The sequence below is a fragment of the Schistocerca americana genome, chromosome 9, assembly GCF_021461395.2.
Source record: "Schistocerca americana isolate TAMUIC-IGC-003095 chromosome 9, iqSchAmer2.1, whole genome shotgun sequence".
Classification (NCBI taxonomy): domain Eukaryota; kingdom Metazoa; phylum Arthropoda; class Insecta; order Orthoptera; family Acrididae; genus Schistocerca; species Schistocerca americana.
The window spans coordinates 211740079-211757914 of NC_060127.1; the positions used below are offsets into that span (position 1 = coordinate 211740079).

Consider the following 17836-nt stretch of genomic DNA (forward strand, 5'->3'; position numbering starts at 1 on the left):
GGAGACAACCTCATCACGAACCCTGCATTTCGGCAGGGAACTGTTCGAGTTGGTGGAGGCTCTGTAATGGTATGGGCCATGTGAAAATGGTTCAAATGGCTCTGAGAACTATGAGATTTAACTTCTGAGGTCATCAGTCCCCTAGAACTACTTAAACCTAGCTAACCTAAGGATATCACACAGCCATGCCCGAAGCAGGATTCGAACCTGCAACCGTAGCGGTCTCGCGGTTCCAGACTGTAGCGCCTAGAACCGCTCAACCACACAGGCCGTCGGAGCCATGTGCAGCTGGAATAATATGGGACCCCTTATACGTCCGGTTACGACTCCGATAAGTGACACGTACGTAAACTTCCTGTCGATCACTTGCATCCATTGTGCCGGACTTGGCCAATTTCAGCAGGACAATGCGACACCTCACACGTCCAGAATTGCTACAGAGTGGCTCCAGCAAGTAGGAACACTCTTCTGAGATGAAGCACTTTCGCTGGCCATCATACCTTGCAACGTGCAGCTCAGAAGCGATCTCCTCCCCCTCTTACTCATGGATTTACGGACAGCCCTGCAGGATTCAAGGTGTCAGTTCCCTCTAGCACTACTTCAGGCATTAGTCGGTCCAAGCCACGTGGTGTGGCAGCATTTCTGCATGCTTGCGGCGGCCCTACACGATGTTAGGCAGGTGTACCAGTTTCTTAGTTCTTCAGGGTAAATAGTATAAGGCTGTTAAAGGTTCCAGCGAGCCTTTTCCCTGATAACTTACACTCGCCTCCCCTGTTTCTTTCTGGTAAAACGGGATACCACTGCTTTACATGCAACCCATGGCAGCTCTCATACTAACGCTGTGTTTCTTTTCTTTTCTAGGCAGATGGCAACGACGCAAAAGTAATGAGCGAAATAAAAGCTTGCATGGCCTCCGAGAATCTAGGTAAGTCTAAATCTCATCCCATCGCACTGTTCGTGTATTACGATGGCCAGAAAAGTCTCTGCATTCTTGAGGTGCAAGAGTGTGCAAGCATTTTGCAAATGCGTAAACAAATAGGAAACAAGACAAAATACATTATATGTCGAACTCTGAGTGTAGAAGAACCCAAGCTGACCAAGCCTGCGCTATTCTCACATTTCGTGAAAGCCATGGAACAGGCAGTCAGGTAACTGCAATGTTTCTTGACTTCCAAACAGCATTCGACTCGGTACTACACCTACATTTATTAACAAAGGTAAATTATACGGCCCATCAAGCAAAATTTGCGACTGAGTTGAGGATTTCTTGGTAGACAGGATGCATCACGTTATGTTGAATGCAGAGCTACCGACAAAAGTTGAAGGGCCTTCCCCAGGAAAACACTTGGGACTATTGTTGTTCATGTTGTACGGGGTGTTCCATAATGAAACAAAATGTGAAAAATTCAATTAGCCACTAATGCGTCTACGTCAGGGGCTCGGACAATGGGCAGGAATGTACAATCCACAAATGTAAATAAAGTTCACTTTCTAGACAAAGTTACATTAGTTTTTAATGGCACATGTAGAAAATATACCGAAATGAAAACTAGAGGCAGCATTAGTATTGGGAGATTTGGTTCCACTGCTCTGAGCCTTATACATTCTGGAATCCTTAGAATTTAAACAACGGAATCAGTGCCACATTTTGTGACATAATACTGCTGTGTCAAAATGGCGGTTTGCTGCACTATCCTGAAGCCTGATATAGGAAAATCTTACTCCACGCATTACGGCAGAAGCTGTGGCGCCTTTTCTATCCACTCAGGTCTACGTACTTCGGGAGGCATGGTGTTTAAAGCCGTGAAAACAAGTGTGCCGTTAATAACTGTACCGTAATTTTACATTTCTGCAGAAAATAAGTAGATGTGCCATTTAAGAAAAACGTGACTTTTTGTTGAAAGTGATGTTTGTTAAACATATATTGATTGCATATTCCTGCCCACCGTGTGAGCCCCTGACATACACTATGAGATCAAAAGTATCCGAACACCTGGCTGAAAACGACTTACGTGCAAGCCCCTTCCATGAAAAACACTACCACAACATAACACCACCGCCTACAAATTTTACTGTTGGCACTACACTCGCTGGGAGACGACGTTCACCGGGCATTCGCCATACCCACACCCTGCCATCGGATCGCCACATTTTGTACCGTGATTCGTCACTCCACACAACGTTTTTCTACTGTTCAGTCGTCCAATGTTTACCCTCTTACACCAAGCGAGACGTCGTTTGGCATTTACCGGCGTGATGTGTGGCTTATGAGCAGCCGCTCAACCATGAAATCCAAGTTTTCTGACCTCCCGCCTATCTGTCATAGTACTTGCAGTGGATCCTGATGCAGTGTGGAATTCCTGTGTGATGGTCTGGATAGATGTCTGCCTATCACATATTATGACCATCTTCAACTGTCGGCGGTCTCTGACAGTCAACAGACGAGGTCGGCCTGTACGCTTTTGTGCTGTACGTGTCCCTTCACGTTTACACTTCACTGTCACACCGGTAACAGTAAACCTAGGGATGTTTAGGAGTGTGGAAATCTCGCGTACAGACGTATGACACAAGTGACACCCAATCACCTGACCAAGTCCGAAGTCCGTGAATTCCGCGGAGCGCCCCATTATGCTCTCTCACGATGTCTAATTGCTACTGAGGTCGCTGATATGGAGTACCTGGCAGTAGGTGGCAGCACAGTGCACGTAGTATGAAAAACGTATGTTTTTGTGTGTGTCCGGATACTTTCCATCATATAGCGTATCATGGTACCACATGTAATTCAGGACATATGACGAGATAAACGCTGAGATGAGTCAAAAACTGCCACATTGTCACTGATGTTTAAATTTGTTACTTCTTTGCTACCAATTCTGTTCACAACACATTCTGAAGTCAGTATCTACATATGCCGCTGAATGGATCTACACAAACATTTCGTTGTACGACACACAGTTCAAAAGATGATAAACACTGTGATGCGAGAGAAAATATCGCATCATGAACGAAGTTTTAATACATTTGTTCTTTGCTAATAAGACACTCCTGCAGCCCAGTCCATTTACAGAAATCCCTGACACCTGGCACTGCATTTGGTAGCTTTCATCTGCGAAGCGCAAACGGCTACAGGCGAAAACAACTGCCGTGTATAGAATTACGAAAAGCGGCTGTCACAGAGAGGTTTACAAAATCGTGCTGTAGAGACTCGAAGCATCGCCCCTAGCATAGGAGAAACTTTAGTTTTCTGTTAGAAAATTGACATACTGAATGCCCGGGCAAAGCCGGATTTGTCAGCTAATTGTTCTATATTGTGCCTTATTCTGTATCTGTTAAGAATAATTTCTATTAGAATATTCAAGCCCTACATAACTATTTGGGCTACAGAGAATTATATTGTTGTACTCTTATTGATTTGGCACTTGTTACTTAAAAGTTTTTGTCTGCGCAACCCAGCCCGACTCCACTACACGTAAATCGCACGCTACAGCAAGTCACTGATACTGTAGTCATGGCACGTTTTGTGTTGTCGTTTTCCGAAGCGCGTAATGTTTATTTGTCTAAATTTGATGCACATTGAAATCTTATCAACATCTAGTCAAATGTTTCTGCAGCTTCATTCAGACGGAATTTCGTTACATGAAACTGTCTAGTCTGTGAAAAGTTTAAGGTTGATGTCAAGATTGTCTGCCATATCATTAAGATATAGGCTCTCCTATCTAACTCTGCCACCTCACATATTTCTGAAACGAAACAAAATGTGAAAAATGCAACTGGCCAGGAATGCAACTACACTATGTGATCAAAAGTATCCGGACACACCCAAAAACCTACGTTTTTCATATTAGGTGCATTGTGCTGCCACCTACTTCCAGGTACTCCATATCAGCGACCTCAGTAGGAACGGGGCGCTCTGTGGAACTGACAGACTTCGAACGTGGTCAGGTGATTGGGTGTCACTTGTGTCATACGTCTGTAAGCGAGATTTCCACACTCCTAACTGTTCCTAGGTCCACTGTTTCCGATGTGATAGTGAAGCGGAAACGTGGAGGGACAAGTGCAGCTCAAAAGCGTAGAAGCCGAACTCGTCTGTTGACTGACAGAGACTGCAGACGGTTGAAGAGGGTCGTAATGTGTAACAGGCAGACATCTATCCAGACCATCACACAGGAATTCCACACTGCGTCAGGATCCACTGCAAGTATTGTGACAGTTAGGCGGGAGGTGAGAAAACTTGGATTACATGGTCGAGCGGCTGCTCTTAAGCCACATATAAATGCTAAATGACGCCTCGCTTGTTGTAAGGAAACATTGGACGATTGAGCAGTGGATAAACGTTGTGTGGAGTGACGAATCACGGTACATGATGTTGCGATCCGATGGCAGGCTGTGCGTATGGCGAGTGCCCGATGAAAGTCATCTGCTAGCGTATGTAGTGTCAACGACAAAATTCTGAGGCGGTGGTCTTACGGTATGGTCGTGTTTTTCATGGAGGGGGACTTGCAGCCCTTGTTGTTTTGGGTGGCACTATCACAGCACCGGCCTACGTTGATTTTTTAAGCACCATCTTGCTTCCCACTGTTGAGCAATTTGGGGGTTGGCGATTGCATGTTTCAACACGATCGAGCACCTGTTCATAATGCACGGCCAGTGGTGGAGTGGTTACACGTCAATAACATCCCTGTAATGGACTGGCCTGCACACAGTCCTGACCTGAATTTTATAGAACACATTTGGGACGTTTTGGAACGTCGACTTCGTGGCAGGCCTCACCGACCGACATCGATACCTCTCCTCAGTGCAGCACTCCGTGGAGAATGGGCTGCCACTCCCCAAGAAACCTTCCGCCACCTGGTTGAACGTATGTCTGCGAGAGTAGAAGCTCTCCACAAGACTAAGGGTGGGCCAACACCAAACTGAATTCCAGCATTACCGATGGATGGTGCCACGATCTTGTAAGTCATTTTCAGCCAGTTGTGCGGATACTTTTGATCACATAGGGCATAATTTGGCACGTGCATTTAACGTCATATGTGCATACGATCTGCGAAATTGATTGAGAATAGAGTTCGTTGCACGGAAGTAATAATTCTAAATGTCGCCCATGATGAGGCAGTTTTTCACGCATCTCATTGTTTATGACGTCTTATCGTCCGAACCGAGACGGACACGTGGTTCTTCCCCCCGCAGTGATTGTTGCTCAAAAGGAAAATGTGTACCAAGTTAGGTTGAAATTGGTCCAGTAATTTGGGAGGAGATGTGGAACGTACACATATAAACATACATATATACATACACTGATAAGAGAACATTATGACCACTGGCTACCGCAACGCTGGATACCGCCGGGAGGCGCGGCAACAAAAGTAGGCAAGTGGAGGAGACACGGACGGGACATCGCCCTCGCGAAGATGTGGGCTGAAAATGGCGAAATCCATTGAGATACACGACTTTGACGAGGGGTAGATTATTATTACGCAGAGCTTGTGAACGAGTATCTTGAAAACGGTGGATGTGGTCGGATGTTCACGTGCTACTGTCGTGAGCATCTACAGAAAGAGGTGTAAGAGCAGTGAAACTACTACTAGACGCAAAATCGTTGAACGTCCACGACTCTACATAGAACGCGGGGTTCGAGGACTTGTCTGTTACGTGAAGTAGGATGGATTGTGATCCGTCGCATCTCTGCCGAGAGAGTACTATGCTGGTGCACGCACAAGTGGTTCGGAGCACACGTTCGTCGTACATTGTTCAACATGGCGATCTGCAGCAGACAACGCCTACATGTTCACGTGTTGACCCAACCACACCATCAGTTACGATTGCAGTGATCACGGGTCCATCTGGATCCGAGCGTTGATCAGTGGAAACGTGTCGGCTTTTGCGGGTGAATCACGTTTCCGCTACACTAGGTCTCCACAAATGCCGTCATCGAGGGGAATGGCGTCTCGAAACAAGCAGCGTATCACGGACGCAGGGTGGTGGGAGCAGTATAATGCTATGGGCGACATTCTGCTGCACTTGCATGGGATCTGTAGTAGTAATGCTATGAGAGACATTCTGCTGCACTTGCATGGGATCTGTAGTAGTAGTAATTGAAGACACGCTGACAGCTGCGAACGACCTGAATCCCTTCACGCTTGATGTCTTCCCGGACGACGATGTCATCTTTCAGCAGGATAATTATCCGTGTCTCGGAGCCAGAACCACGCTACAGTGATTTGAGAAGCATTGTAGTGAACTCGTGTTGATGACTCGGCTATCAAATTTGCCTGATGTATATCCTATGGAACCCATCTGGGTCCCTATCTGGCATCATCACGGCTACGCAAATCACCGACCGGATATTTACGCGAATTACATGAACTACGTGTAGACACCTAATGCCACTTACCTCCACAAACTTGCCAACAAATTTGGATCCCGTATTCGCAAAACCTGTGATGTATTTCGTACTAAAGGCGGACAAAGACGCTATTAAGCACGTGGTCATAATGTTTTGGTTCATCAGTGTACATACATTATTATAACATATTAAATATGACGGAACGGGGGGTATCTAGGGAACAGCATAACAACTCAAAACATTACATTGTCCTCATTACACAAGACAACTGAAAACCTATGAAGCCACATAATATTTATGGTTGGTTGGTTGGTTGTTTGGGGAAGGACACCAGGCAGCGTGGTCATAGGTCTCTAATATTTATGATAATAACTATAACCTCGGCCGGCCAGAGTGGCCCAGCGGTTCTAGGCGCTACAGTCTGGAACCGCGCGACCGCTACGGTCCCAGGTTCGAATCCTGCCTCGGGCATGGATGTGTGTGATGTCCTTAGATTAGTTAGGTGTAAGTAGTTCTAAGTTTTAAGGGACTGATGACTTCAGATGTTAAGTCCCATAGGGCTCAGAGCCATTTGAACCATTTTTTTTATAACCTCTAACTACACCTTGTTCTTCAAACACCAACAAATTGGATACCGTCTACCATCCATACCAGCAAGCTACCCACGCTAGCGTCTAAATAAATAGTTATCCAGTTACATGCATGACAATTCTTTCGTATAAGGCAATACATAACGAATCTTACTGCAGCTGAGTGAATCACAGGTCAACACATAAGAAAATAGCACAGGCTCAATTCTGAAAATCACTGACAATGTCTGATTCACTGTGACAGTGAAAAACACACATTTGGGGAACCAATATAGAATCAATACTAAAAATCACTGACAACAGTTTGACAGTCGTCGCAAAAGAATGTTATATGAGCGGAGTTCAATAATTAATGCAGCACTTTTTTTTCTCGTAGAATTTTGGCTGAAAAGACGTCATTTTTGTGGCACATCGTGGAATACTCTCTCTTCAGCCCGTACAGTTTCATAAAGTTCCCATGGGTGGCAGCACTATACATAGCCTTCAAAATGCAAACGAAATTCTCCTTCTGCAGGACACCGCTAGAGCTTACGCAAGTTTTCACACCCGAGAGCAGCTAGCAAAACTTCAGTGAACTGTTCTTCCTCATCCACCCTACACCCTTGTTCTCGTACCTTTCGACTTCCACATGTTTGGCCCAAAGAAGGATGCACTGCGCGGGAAGCTTGGATGATGGGGCGATTACACAGTCCAACGAAAATTTTTTTTTGAAAAACTTCTGTTCTTTGATAGCTGATCTTTATAGATTTTTAAGAGCTGAATCCAAATTTAGCCTAAGTTGTTTTGTACCACCCATAGTATTTGAGTAATATGCTTTTTATTATATAGTATAAAAATCCTATGCTATACGGTAAATGGGGAAATTAAAGAAACACTTCGTTACAACATAACCATGGTTTGTATTTACAGTAAGCTACTTAAAACAATGATAAGTGTTAATAGAGGTTTCAGTTGTCAGCTGGAATTGGTTTGTATTTTCTTTCTCTTTCTTCTTTGAACCTTCTTGTGTAGCTTACTCTACGGTGAATCGCTTGCTGAACTTCTCGGTGAAGTGACCAACAGTAGTCCCCCATCATGCTGGTGTTACAGCGGTTTTGGTAGCATTTTTCCCTCATGTCCTGGTGAAAACTTCTTTAACATTGTAGCCGTAACAGAAACATATTCTGGGTCTTTTTCATGTCCTAAGAGCTTTGTGACGACGTACGTGAATGACACCCATTCTTCTTTTTGATTTAAGGTCATTGTGCATTCAAAGTTAACATCAAACATCAATCTTCTAACGTCAGGTCCGACAAAGCCGCCTTCTTTTAGTTTAGCTTCTGAAAGGTGTGGAAACTTTTGGCAGAGATACTTAAAACATGGTCCATCTTTCGGCAAAGCCTTTACAAACTGTTTCACTAGGCCTAACTTTACATGTAGAGGTGGTAGGAGTACGTTTTTTGGATCTACAATGTTTTTGCGTAGAATGTTCTTCTCACCAAGTTTTAGAGACACCCTCACAGGCCAGTTCTTTCTGCACCAGTATTGATCCCTAGTCCTACTGTCCCATTCACACAAGAAACGTGCAAATTTGGTAAAGCCACTTGCCGACCAAGGAACATGCATGTTACTTTTAGATCGCCACATATCATCCAACCATGAGCAGAACAGCATATTTTATTTAGCAATATTCCTAGGTTTTCCTAGCTTTCTTTCATATGTACAGCACATCCAAGAGGTATAGATGCATACATGTTACCGTTGTGTAATAAAACAACCTTTAAACTAATTTTGGATGAAACAATAAACAGCCTCCAGTCTTCCTTTTTGTCTTCAATACCAAACTCATTCATCAGACTAGGAATGTCTGAGCAGTACACTAAATCATCTTCTTGTTGAAAAACCTTGGAAAATTGCTACTCTGTCTTTCTATACTTGCATATGCTGGTTCCAACTGCCAATAAGTTCTTTTCTTTTAATATAGAGCCAAGTATTCAGCTTTTTCTTTCGTTAAACCAGATGCCTAACCAAATCGTTAAGCTCGGTTTGAGTAAACGATTTGGCCTCTAGGCTTTCTGTTGGAATTCATCATCATCTGCTTCATCTAAATCACACTGTAAATCAGAAAATACTTCTGTTGGAATAGAATTTAAATCATCTGGTAGTTCAGAAACCGGCAACTCTACACCATGCCATACTGGTCAGATGGTGGATGGAAGGCTAGGGTAGCTTATTACCTTCTTTTTTTGGAATTATGACCAGTAATATCAACACTGCAAAAGTACCAATCATCGGAATCATTTCTTCGCTCCCTCCATATCATAGGCTATTTTCTCCTTTTAGGACCATTTTCTCAGATGTTCAACACACACACATAACATACCTTATGCGTCGCCCAAGATTTATCTTGATCTCCAAGTTTAGATTCAAAGTATGATAGATAAACCCATTTCACAAAGTCTGTAATGTTTCTTTGGTGTTTTTTAATCACAAATTCACTACAAATATAACAAAATCTCTCAGCAGAATTTTTACATCCATGATTAGACATTGTACTGATCACACGTACAGGAAACGGGAAATTGAGGTTAGGTTGACAGTAAACAAAACACAATCGGTTAACACAAAAATAGAATCGACCTTTTTTGCCAGCAAATGTTTTTCAGCAGTGCTACCAACATCATCTACATTCATTACACGTCATTTTTAAATTATTTTAACTATATAAAAGCCGTTAAATTCTTTAAAACGTCGCTTAAATTAATAAATTTAACTGTAAAATGCGAATAAATGGTGGGTATATAGTTTTTTAAGTATCGTATTTGAATTTACCACCATAAAAAACGTAAGAATAAGGTATTTACAGCAAAAAAAGTGTTTCCATCGTTGGCCTGCGTTATTGACGCAGCAAGACGTTGACTCCGGTGTCAACCAGTGGAGTGGTATAATGCGGTCAGCAGGCCCTCCCGTTAAGGTGGCGTAAGGCCGTCGTACTGAACGGAGATTATTTTGAAAAATACCCCCCATGAATCATGGACCTTGCCGTTGTGTAGGGGGACTTGCATGCCTCAGCCATACAGATAGCCATACCGTAGGTACAACCACACAGGAGGGGTATCTGTTGAGAGGCCATACAAATGTGTGGTTCCTGAAGAGGGGCAGCAGCCTTTTCAGTAGTTGCAGGGGCAACAGTCTGGATGATTGACTGATCTGGCCTTGTAACACTAACAGCCTTGCTGTGCTGCTACTGCGAACGGCTGAAAGCAAGGGCAAACTACAGCCATAATTTTTCCCGAGGGCATGCAGCTCTACTGTATGGTTAAAGATAGGATTATGCGTGAAGAGTCTGACAGAGCATTGAAAGTCCCAAGTCGAAACAAGGCCCCGGGAATAGACAACATTCCATTAGAACTACTGACAGCCTTGGGAGAGCCAGGCCTAACAAAACTCTACCATCTGGTGAGCAAGATATATGAGACAGGCGAAATACCCTCAGACTTCAAGAAGAATGTAATAACTCCAATCGCAAAGAAAGCAGGTGTTGACAGATGTGAAAATCACCGAACTATCAGTTTAATAAGCCATAGCTGCAAAATACTAACACTAACTATGTACAGACGAATGGAAAAACTGGTAGATGCCGACCTTGGGGAAGATCAGTTTGGATTACGTAGAAATGTTGGAACACGTGAGGCAATACTGACCCTACGACTTATTTTAGAAGAAAGATTAAGGAAAGGTAAACCTACATTTCTAGCACTTGTAGACTTAGAGAAAGCTTTTGACAATGTTAACTGGAATACTCTCTTTCAAATTCTGAAGGTCGCAGGGGTAAAATACAGGGAACGAAAGGCTATTTGCAATTTGTACAGAAACCAGATGGCAGTTATAGGAGTCGAGGGGCATGAAAGGGAAGCATTGGTTGGGGAGGGAGTGAGACAGGGTTGTAGCCTATCCCCGATGATATTCAATCTGTATATTGAGCAAGCAGTAAAGGAAACAAAAGAAAAGTTCGGAATAAGTATTGAAATCGACGGAGAAGAAGTAAAAACTTTGAGCTTCGCCGATGACATTGTAACTCTGTCAGACAGCAAAGGATCTGGAAGAGCAGCTGAACGGAATGGACAGTGTCTTGAAAGGAGGATATAAGATGAACATCAACAAAAGCAAGATGAGGATAATGGAATGTAGTCGAATTAAGTCGGGTGATGCTTCGGGAATTAGATTAGGAAATGAGACGCTTGAAGTTCTAAATCAGTTTTGCTATTTGGGGAGCAAAATAACTGATTATGGTCGAAGCAGAGAGGATATAAAATGTAGACTGGCAATGGCAAGGAAAGCGTTTCTGAAGAAGAGAAATTTGTTAACATAGAGTATAGGATTAAGTGTCAGGAAGTCGTTTCTGAAAGTATTTGTATGGAGTGTAGCCACCTATGGAAGTGAAACATGGACAATAAATAGTTTGGACAAGAAGAGAATAGAAGCTTTCGAAATGTGGTGCTACAGAAGAATGCTGAAGATTAGATGGATAGATCACATAACTAATGAAGAGGTATTGAATTGGGGAGAAGAGGAGCTTGTGGCACAACTTGACAAGAAGAAGGGACCGGTTGGTAGGCATCAGGGGATCACAAATTTAGCATTGTAGGCCAGCGTGGAGGGTAAAATTCGTAGGGGGAGACCAAGAGATGAATACACTAAACAGATTCAGAAGGATGTAGGGTGCAGTATGTACTGGGAGATGAAGAAGCTTGCGTAGGATAGAGTAGCATGGAGAGGTGCATCAAACCAGTCTCTGGACTGAAGACCACAACAACAACAGGGTTTTGTAGCCTAGGGAATGGGGTGTTTTGTGGTGTACTGCAATTCTGAATAAAACCAACCTGTTTTCAGAAAAGAAAGTGTTGCATTACAAAGCGAACGCCTCGCGGACTTGTTGCTCCTGAAACAACTGGGAGCTGTGCGGTGATGATTATTGGGAGATATCTGATGTCTCTGATTGGCGCCTTTCCTGTTCGCAGATAGTCTGGCTGCGCTCAGAACCAACAAGGAGGCCAGGACTGCAGAGGAGAAGGTGAGTCAGCTTCAACTATCAGGTTCAGGCTATTGGTATAACTGACTGATGATGATTGTGCGTTTAAAGGGGCTAAACTACTGGGAACTGACTGATGATACCGCTGCCTGTGTCTATATAGTGTGTCCCAGAAGGAATGGTCAGTATTCAGTTATATGAAAGGAACCATCGTTCGAAACAAAAACGTCTAGTAAATAAGGGGCCTAAAATGCATACCTGTAGAGCTATCAGCATTACTTCATCTTCGATACTGTGAAACACATCCTCCCTCTACCGCAATCTGTTGGCTTTCCCTGTCGTGGGATGCGGTAATGTGAAGCAAAACAAAAAAAGTCGTATAAACATGGGCTCTAGAATACATAGAGTAAGAGCAATGAGCACTTGTTCATATTCGCTAGTGCAAAACACGTATCTTGTACAGCACAAGACATCGTAGCTCTGAAGGTATTCATTTTGGGGCCCGTGTTTACTAGAATTTGTATTTGTTTTTGTCCAGACTACCAGCTACCAAAATGTTTGAAGCAGAGAGCATACAGTATCGAAGATAGACAAGTGCTGAAGGTTCTGAAGTTACGCATTTTAGACTCCATGTTTCCTAGATGTCTTTGCTCTGAATGATCGTCCTTCTCGTATCCCTGAATATTAAAAATTCCTCCCCGGGACACCTTGTATATCTACTTCCACACTCCATAAGCAAGCTTGTGATCTGTGGCAGGAGATACTTTGTGTTCCACTATCACTCCCCCACCCCCTTGTACTGGTGCCTTAATGTACTGGTTTTTGGGGCACCTATCTTAAAGAGGGAAAAATTATACAGAAAAGTACTGTAGTAAAATATGTGCCAGAGAAAAGGATATAATTCAAGTTAAAACGTGGGTCAATATATTGAAATCTGGAAATCTGCTATGATTCTTTAGATAAAATACTATTGTTTTAAATAACGGCACACAGCCTCGCTACGTATGCGTGGAGTGAGGCGTCTTGAAATAGTACACGTAAAATGTTTACGTGATGTGTCGAAAAGCTAAACATCACAGGGTATCCGTGATAAACTTAAACCTGAGAAAATATTCTTGGGTGTCGCGTGGTGGAATATTGTTTTCTCTTCGAAAGGAAACGTAAACTATTTATTACTTTTTACCTCAAAATATTGTCTTCGAAGTGGTAATCGATCGTCGTCAAGCGGCCAATTTGAATCTCTGAACTAACAATCCACAAATTACGATAAATACTGCAAATGGTTTAAGTTACTAATATATTCATGCAGGCCCTGTCAAAGAGAAATTATTTATACAGCTGTGAAAATATGCAAAACAAATGTTACGGCCGGTAATGGCGGCCAACAATGACTGTCATTAGCGCTAACTTCCTGCGTTGCTACAGTCACTGAAAATTATAAAAGTCACTACAACTTGCATGGGATAGGGCTGTCTACTTAAATGAAACAGTAATAACTCTCTATAACATATTTTAACAATTGTTAAGTTATTACAGACGTACTATATTCAATGGCCCACCGTTGCGCGCATTCCGGAAAAAGAGAACCGTAACAGTGAATTCCTTGTCATTGTGCAATAATTAACAAATAAAATCTTTTCATTCTATTTACAAAGAACAAAGAGTTTCTTTATTATTACACAATTGCTCCGCCAAATTTATAGACATTATTCTCAAATTAATTTTAGTTCCTTTTATCTTTAGCACGCCTCCATAAAAATCTTTGCGTATGATCAAACATATTTCAGTACATAAAAATGTTCGCTTTATTTAATGTCATCAACAAGTATCGGTACACCCTTTCCTGTTCCAGTTTCGAATGGTTCGCAGGAGAACAATTGCTGGTAAGCGTCCATGTAAGCTCGAATCTCTCTACCTTCACGGTCTTTTCGAGAAATAGGAGAAAGCAATGTATTGGTTGACTCATCTGTATAAGTACATCCTCGGGAACAAAGAACCTCATCTTGATGGACAACACCTTTCTTTTTTTTAGCGTCTGCCACCGGAGTTGGATGAGCATATCCGTGAGGATTTGGCACTTACTAACCTACAACGAAATGTACTATTCTTCTTTGGCTCTTCTCTGTTTGCTTTATCAACACTGTCTTTGAGTACTTGCTAAATCTGAACGGTCTTGGAGATGAATATAATAGACTAAAGGAGGCAGAAGTACACTCTGCAGGGAACGCAACGAAAACATTCTCCGGACCGTAACCCTCCCCCCCTGTTTACCTTCAGACGTTTCACGCCGTACACGCCAATGGTCTTCTGTCCATTGAAGCGTGAAACGTGATGGATGTGAGAAGGATACCTCTCGCCACTCAGCGGACCTCCGCTATGCAAATTCCAGCCTTCGTCGCCTGTGAGCAGCAGTCAGAATGGAAGGTGAACTGTAGTCTGGTGCGGAGGCCCATACGCAGCAACGCTCGCTGAATGGTCGTCGAGGAGAAACCGTTGGTGTCGGCAGCCCCTTGGTTCTTCTGGGCGTCAGTTTGTAACCTCCCCCTTGCCAATCGGCCTAGCTGCTTACGATATAAAATATGACCGTGGATCGCGTGTATGCTTAACGGATTTTTACTAATTGGATAAGGCTATCTTTGCCGAAGAAATAATATCGATAACTAGGAGGAAAGTATACAACAGACCCTTCAGATGGTAAAGTCTACTAAAAATAAAAAAGTAATTAAACCGAACAGTGCTATAATTTGGAAAAATGGAAGTTATTTTGCGTATTCACTCACGAACTGCACTGGACAGAAAAGGGGTATCACTGATCATGAATCCAAAAGTTACACTAATGAACGAAAAGGAAATAATTAACGGTCACCAGCCCACTAGGGCAATTTACATCCTAAATCCTGTACAAGGTGATGGGGAAGAAAAACATGTAATATTAAACACTGATGTGGCAACTGAAGATTATCACGTTTTTTGACACTAATTTTAAGTGAGTATGTAATGACAAAAAACTGAGAAGTCACTCTTATGTTATGTTTGTCACTAAATTTTGAAAAAAAAAAAACGAGAAATGATTTGAAAATATGCAAATTAAACTGTATGATGGTACTGAACTTTGTTACGTGAACAATGACTTTCAGTGACCTCAACGTAACTACATGAAAGACTTTTTTTTAAAAAATAAAAAGCAAGCACTTTTACTTTGCAGTTATTTATTTTGCAAATTGGATTTCAAGTTATTGTCTGAACAACTGACTCGAACAAAAATAAATAATAGAATACGTACCAAACCAAACAGCGATGTGCTCCAAACCATATGTACAACAAATAAAACTTCCGCACTCTTAATTTGTGCATTTCTTTAGGTTTGGATTCTTTCCAGTGATTGATTCTCAAAATTGAGAAATGAAATTGCATTAGTTTATACATATACTGAAGCCTCTGTTGTACAACAGTTAATTGAAAGTGGACTGAGGCTAAAATTCTTAAAAGTGAAATTATTCATTAATAAACTGGCTGTGACTATTCAATTAGTGTCTTATGACATTCGATTAGCTTATAAGAAAAAAAGGAACGAAGACCCTGCTTGGTAACAATGTCTCAGGACAATGAGGACACAATCGTCCTGAGTTTAACTGATTATTATTTAAATAAATTTTATGAATCAAATCACATTCAGTTGTGATGCTGGGTTAGCCGTTAATACACTCCTGGAAATGGAAAAAAGAACACATTGACACCGGTGTGTCAGACCCACCATACTTGCTCCGGACACTGCGAGAGGGCTGTACAAGCAATGATCACATGCACGGCACAGAGGACACACCAGGAACCGCGGTGTTAGCCGTCGAATGGCGCTAGCTGCGCAGCATTTGTGCACCGCCGCCGTCAGTGTCAACCAGTTTGCCGTGGCATACGGAGCTCCATCGCAGTCTTTAACACTGGTAGCATGCCGCGACAGCGTGGACGTGAACCGTATGTGCAGTTGACGGACTTTGAGCGAGGGCGCATAGTGGGCATGCGGGAGGCCGGGTGGACGTACCGCCGAATTGCTCAACACGTGGGGCGTGAGGTCTCCACAGTACATCGATGTTGTCGCCAGTGGTCGGCGGAAGGTGCACGTGCCCGTCGACCTGGGACCGGACCGCAGCGACGCACGGATGCACGCCAAGACCGTAGGATCCTGCGCAGTGCCGTAGGGGACCGCACCGCCACTTCCCAGCAAATTAGGGACACTGTTGCTCCTGGGGTATCGGCGAGGACCATTCGCAACCGTCTCCATGAAGCTGGGCTACGGTCCCGCACACCGTTAGGCCGTCTTCCGCTCACGCCCCAACATCGTGCAGCCCGCCTCCAGTGGTGTCGCGATAGGCGTGAATGGAGGGACGAATGGAGACGTGTCGTCTTCAGCGATGAGAGTCGCTTCTGCCTTGGTGCCAATGATGGTCGTATGCGTGTTTGGCGCCGTGCAGGTGAGCGCCACAATCAGGACTGCATACGACCGAGGCACACAGGTCCAACACCCGGCATCATGGTGTGGGGAGTGATCTCCTACACTGGCCGTACGCCACTGGTGATCGTCGAGGGGACACTGAATAGTGCACGGTACATCCAAACCGTCATCGAACCCATCGTTCTACCATTCCTAGACCGGCAAGGGAACTTGCCGTTCCAACAGGACAATGCACGTCCGCATGTATCCCGTGCCACCCAACGTGGTCTAGAAGGTGTAAGTCAACTACCCTGGCCAGCAAGATCTCCGGATCTGTCCCCCATTGAGCATGTTTGGGACTGGATGAAGCGTCGTCTCACGCGGTCTGCACGTCCAGCACGAACGCTGGTCCAACTGAGGCGCCAGGTGGAAATGGCATGGCAAGCCGTTCCACAGGACTACATCCAGCATCTCTACGATCGTCTCCATGGGAGAATAGCAGCCTGCATTGCTGCGAAAGGTGGATATACAATGTACTAGTGCCGACATTGTGCATGCTCTGTTGCCTGTGTCTATGTGCCTGTGGTTCTGTCAGTGTGATCATGTGATGTATCTGACCCCAGGAATGTGTCAATAAAGTTTCCCCTTTTTGGGACAATGAATTCACGGTGTTCTTATTTCAATTTCCAGGAGTGTACTTTCTACCAATGAACAGTCGTACTTCAGTGCTGTGCATACGACGAAACTCGGAGCCGACGACGAAACTGTGTTGCTGTAACTGCTGCTGTTGTTGAAGACGGTAGGATATTGTGGAGCACGGCTAATTATAGGAACGGGCAGTCGTAATTAATTAAGCCTCTTCCGCCCGTCCACTGTCCGTACTCCTGCTCTAGACATGTGGCCGGCGCGCGTATATTATGCCGCCGAAATTGGTACTCTCTACTGCGAGAGCGTTAACACCACACTTCCGCACACTACAAGCGCCGGAACCCGTCTACCCCTCCCCGCCCCCCCCCCCCCCCCCCCCCCGCGCTCCACGCAGCAGCTGCCTAGCCTACCCAAAGATTTTACAACGCACAAGCACTGCCATTATCGTTGCTAGTCGATGCGAATAACAATTCTTTTGGCTTTTCCCCAGAGCTTAGACACAGATAAATACAATGAAATGTCAACAGACTTCTACCTAAATGTACACATACATTAAAGCAATGTTCTTACTTATTAAAAGAAAGCATTTAAATTACAAATATTTACATATAATTCAGCAAACAATTTTATATATCGGTGGCAGGTGCCATGCATCCTGCAGTTTCGGCGTTACAAGTTGCTCAACAGTTACACGTCAGTTCGCCTGCACACATCTCTGCAGCCGTCATTCACCCCAGTGCTGCACCACGGTTGCCTCAGCACCTGTTTTGGAGAGCGCCGTTTAGCAACGCACGGTATACTTTAATCACAGTAGC

At 43.8% G+C, this 17836-nt stretch overlaps 1 protein-coding gene across 1 annotated transcript in view; it reads left to right on the forward strand.

Moving 5' to 3' along the window:
- LOC124551288 overlaps positions 1-17836 on the forward strand; it is an 84919-nt gene that overhangs the window by 23933 nt on the left and 43150 nt on the right. Inside the window, exons 2-3 of the mRNA XM_047126290.1 lie at positions 862-925; positions 11934-11986. Coding sequence (XP_046982246.1) covers positions 862-925; positions 11934-11986 — 117 coding nt within the window. The remainder of the gene's footprint in view (positions 1-861; positions 926-11933; positions 11987-17836) is intronic.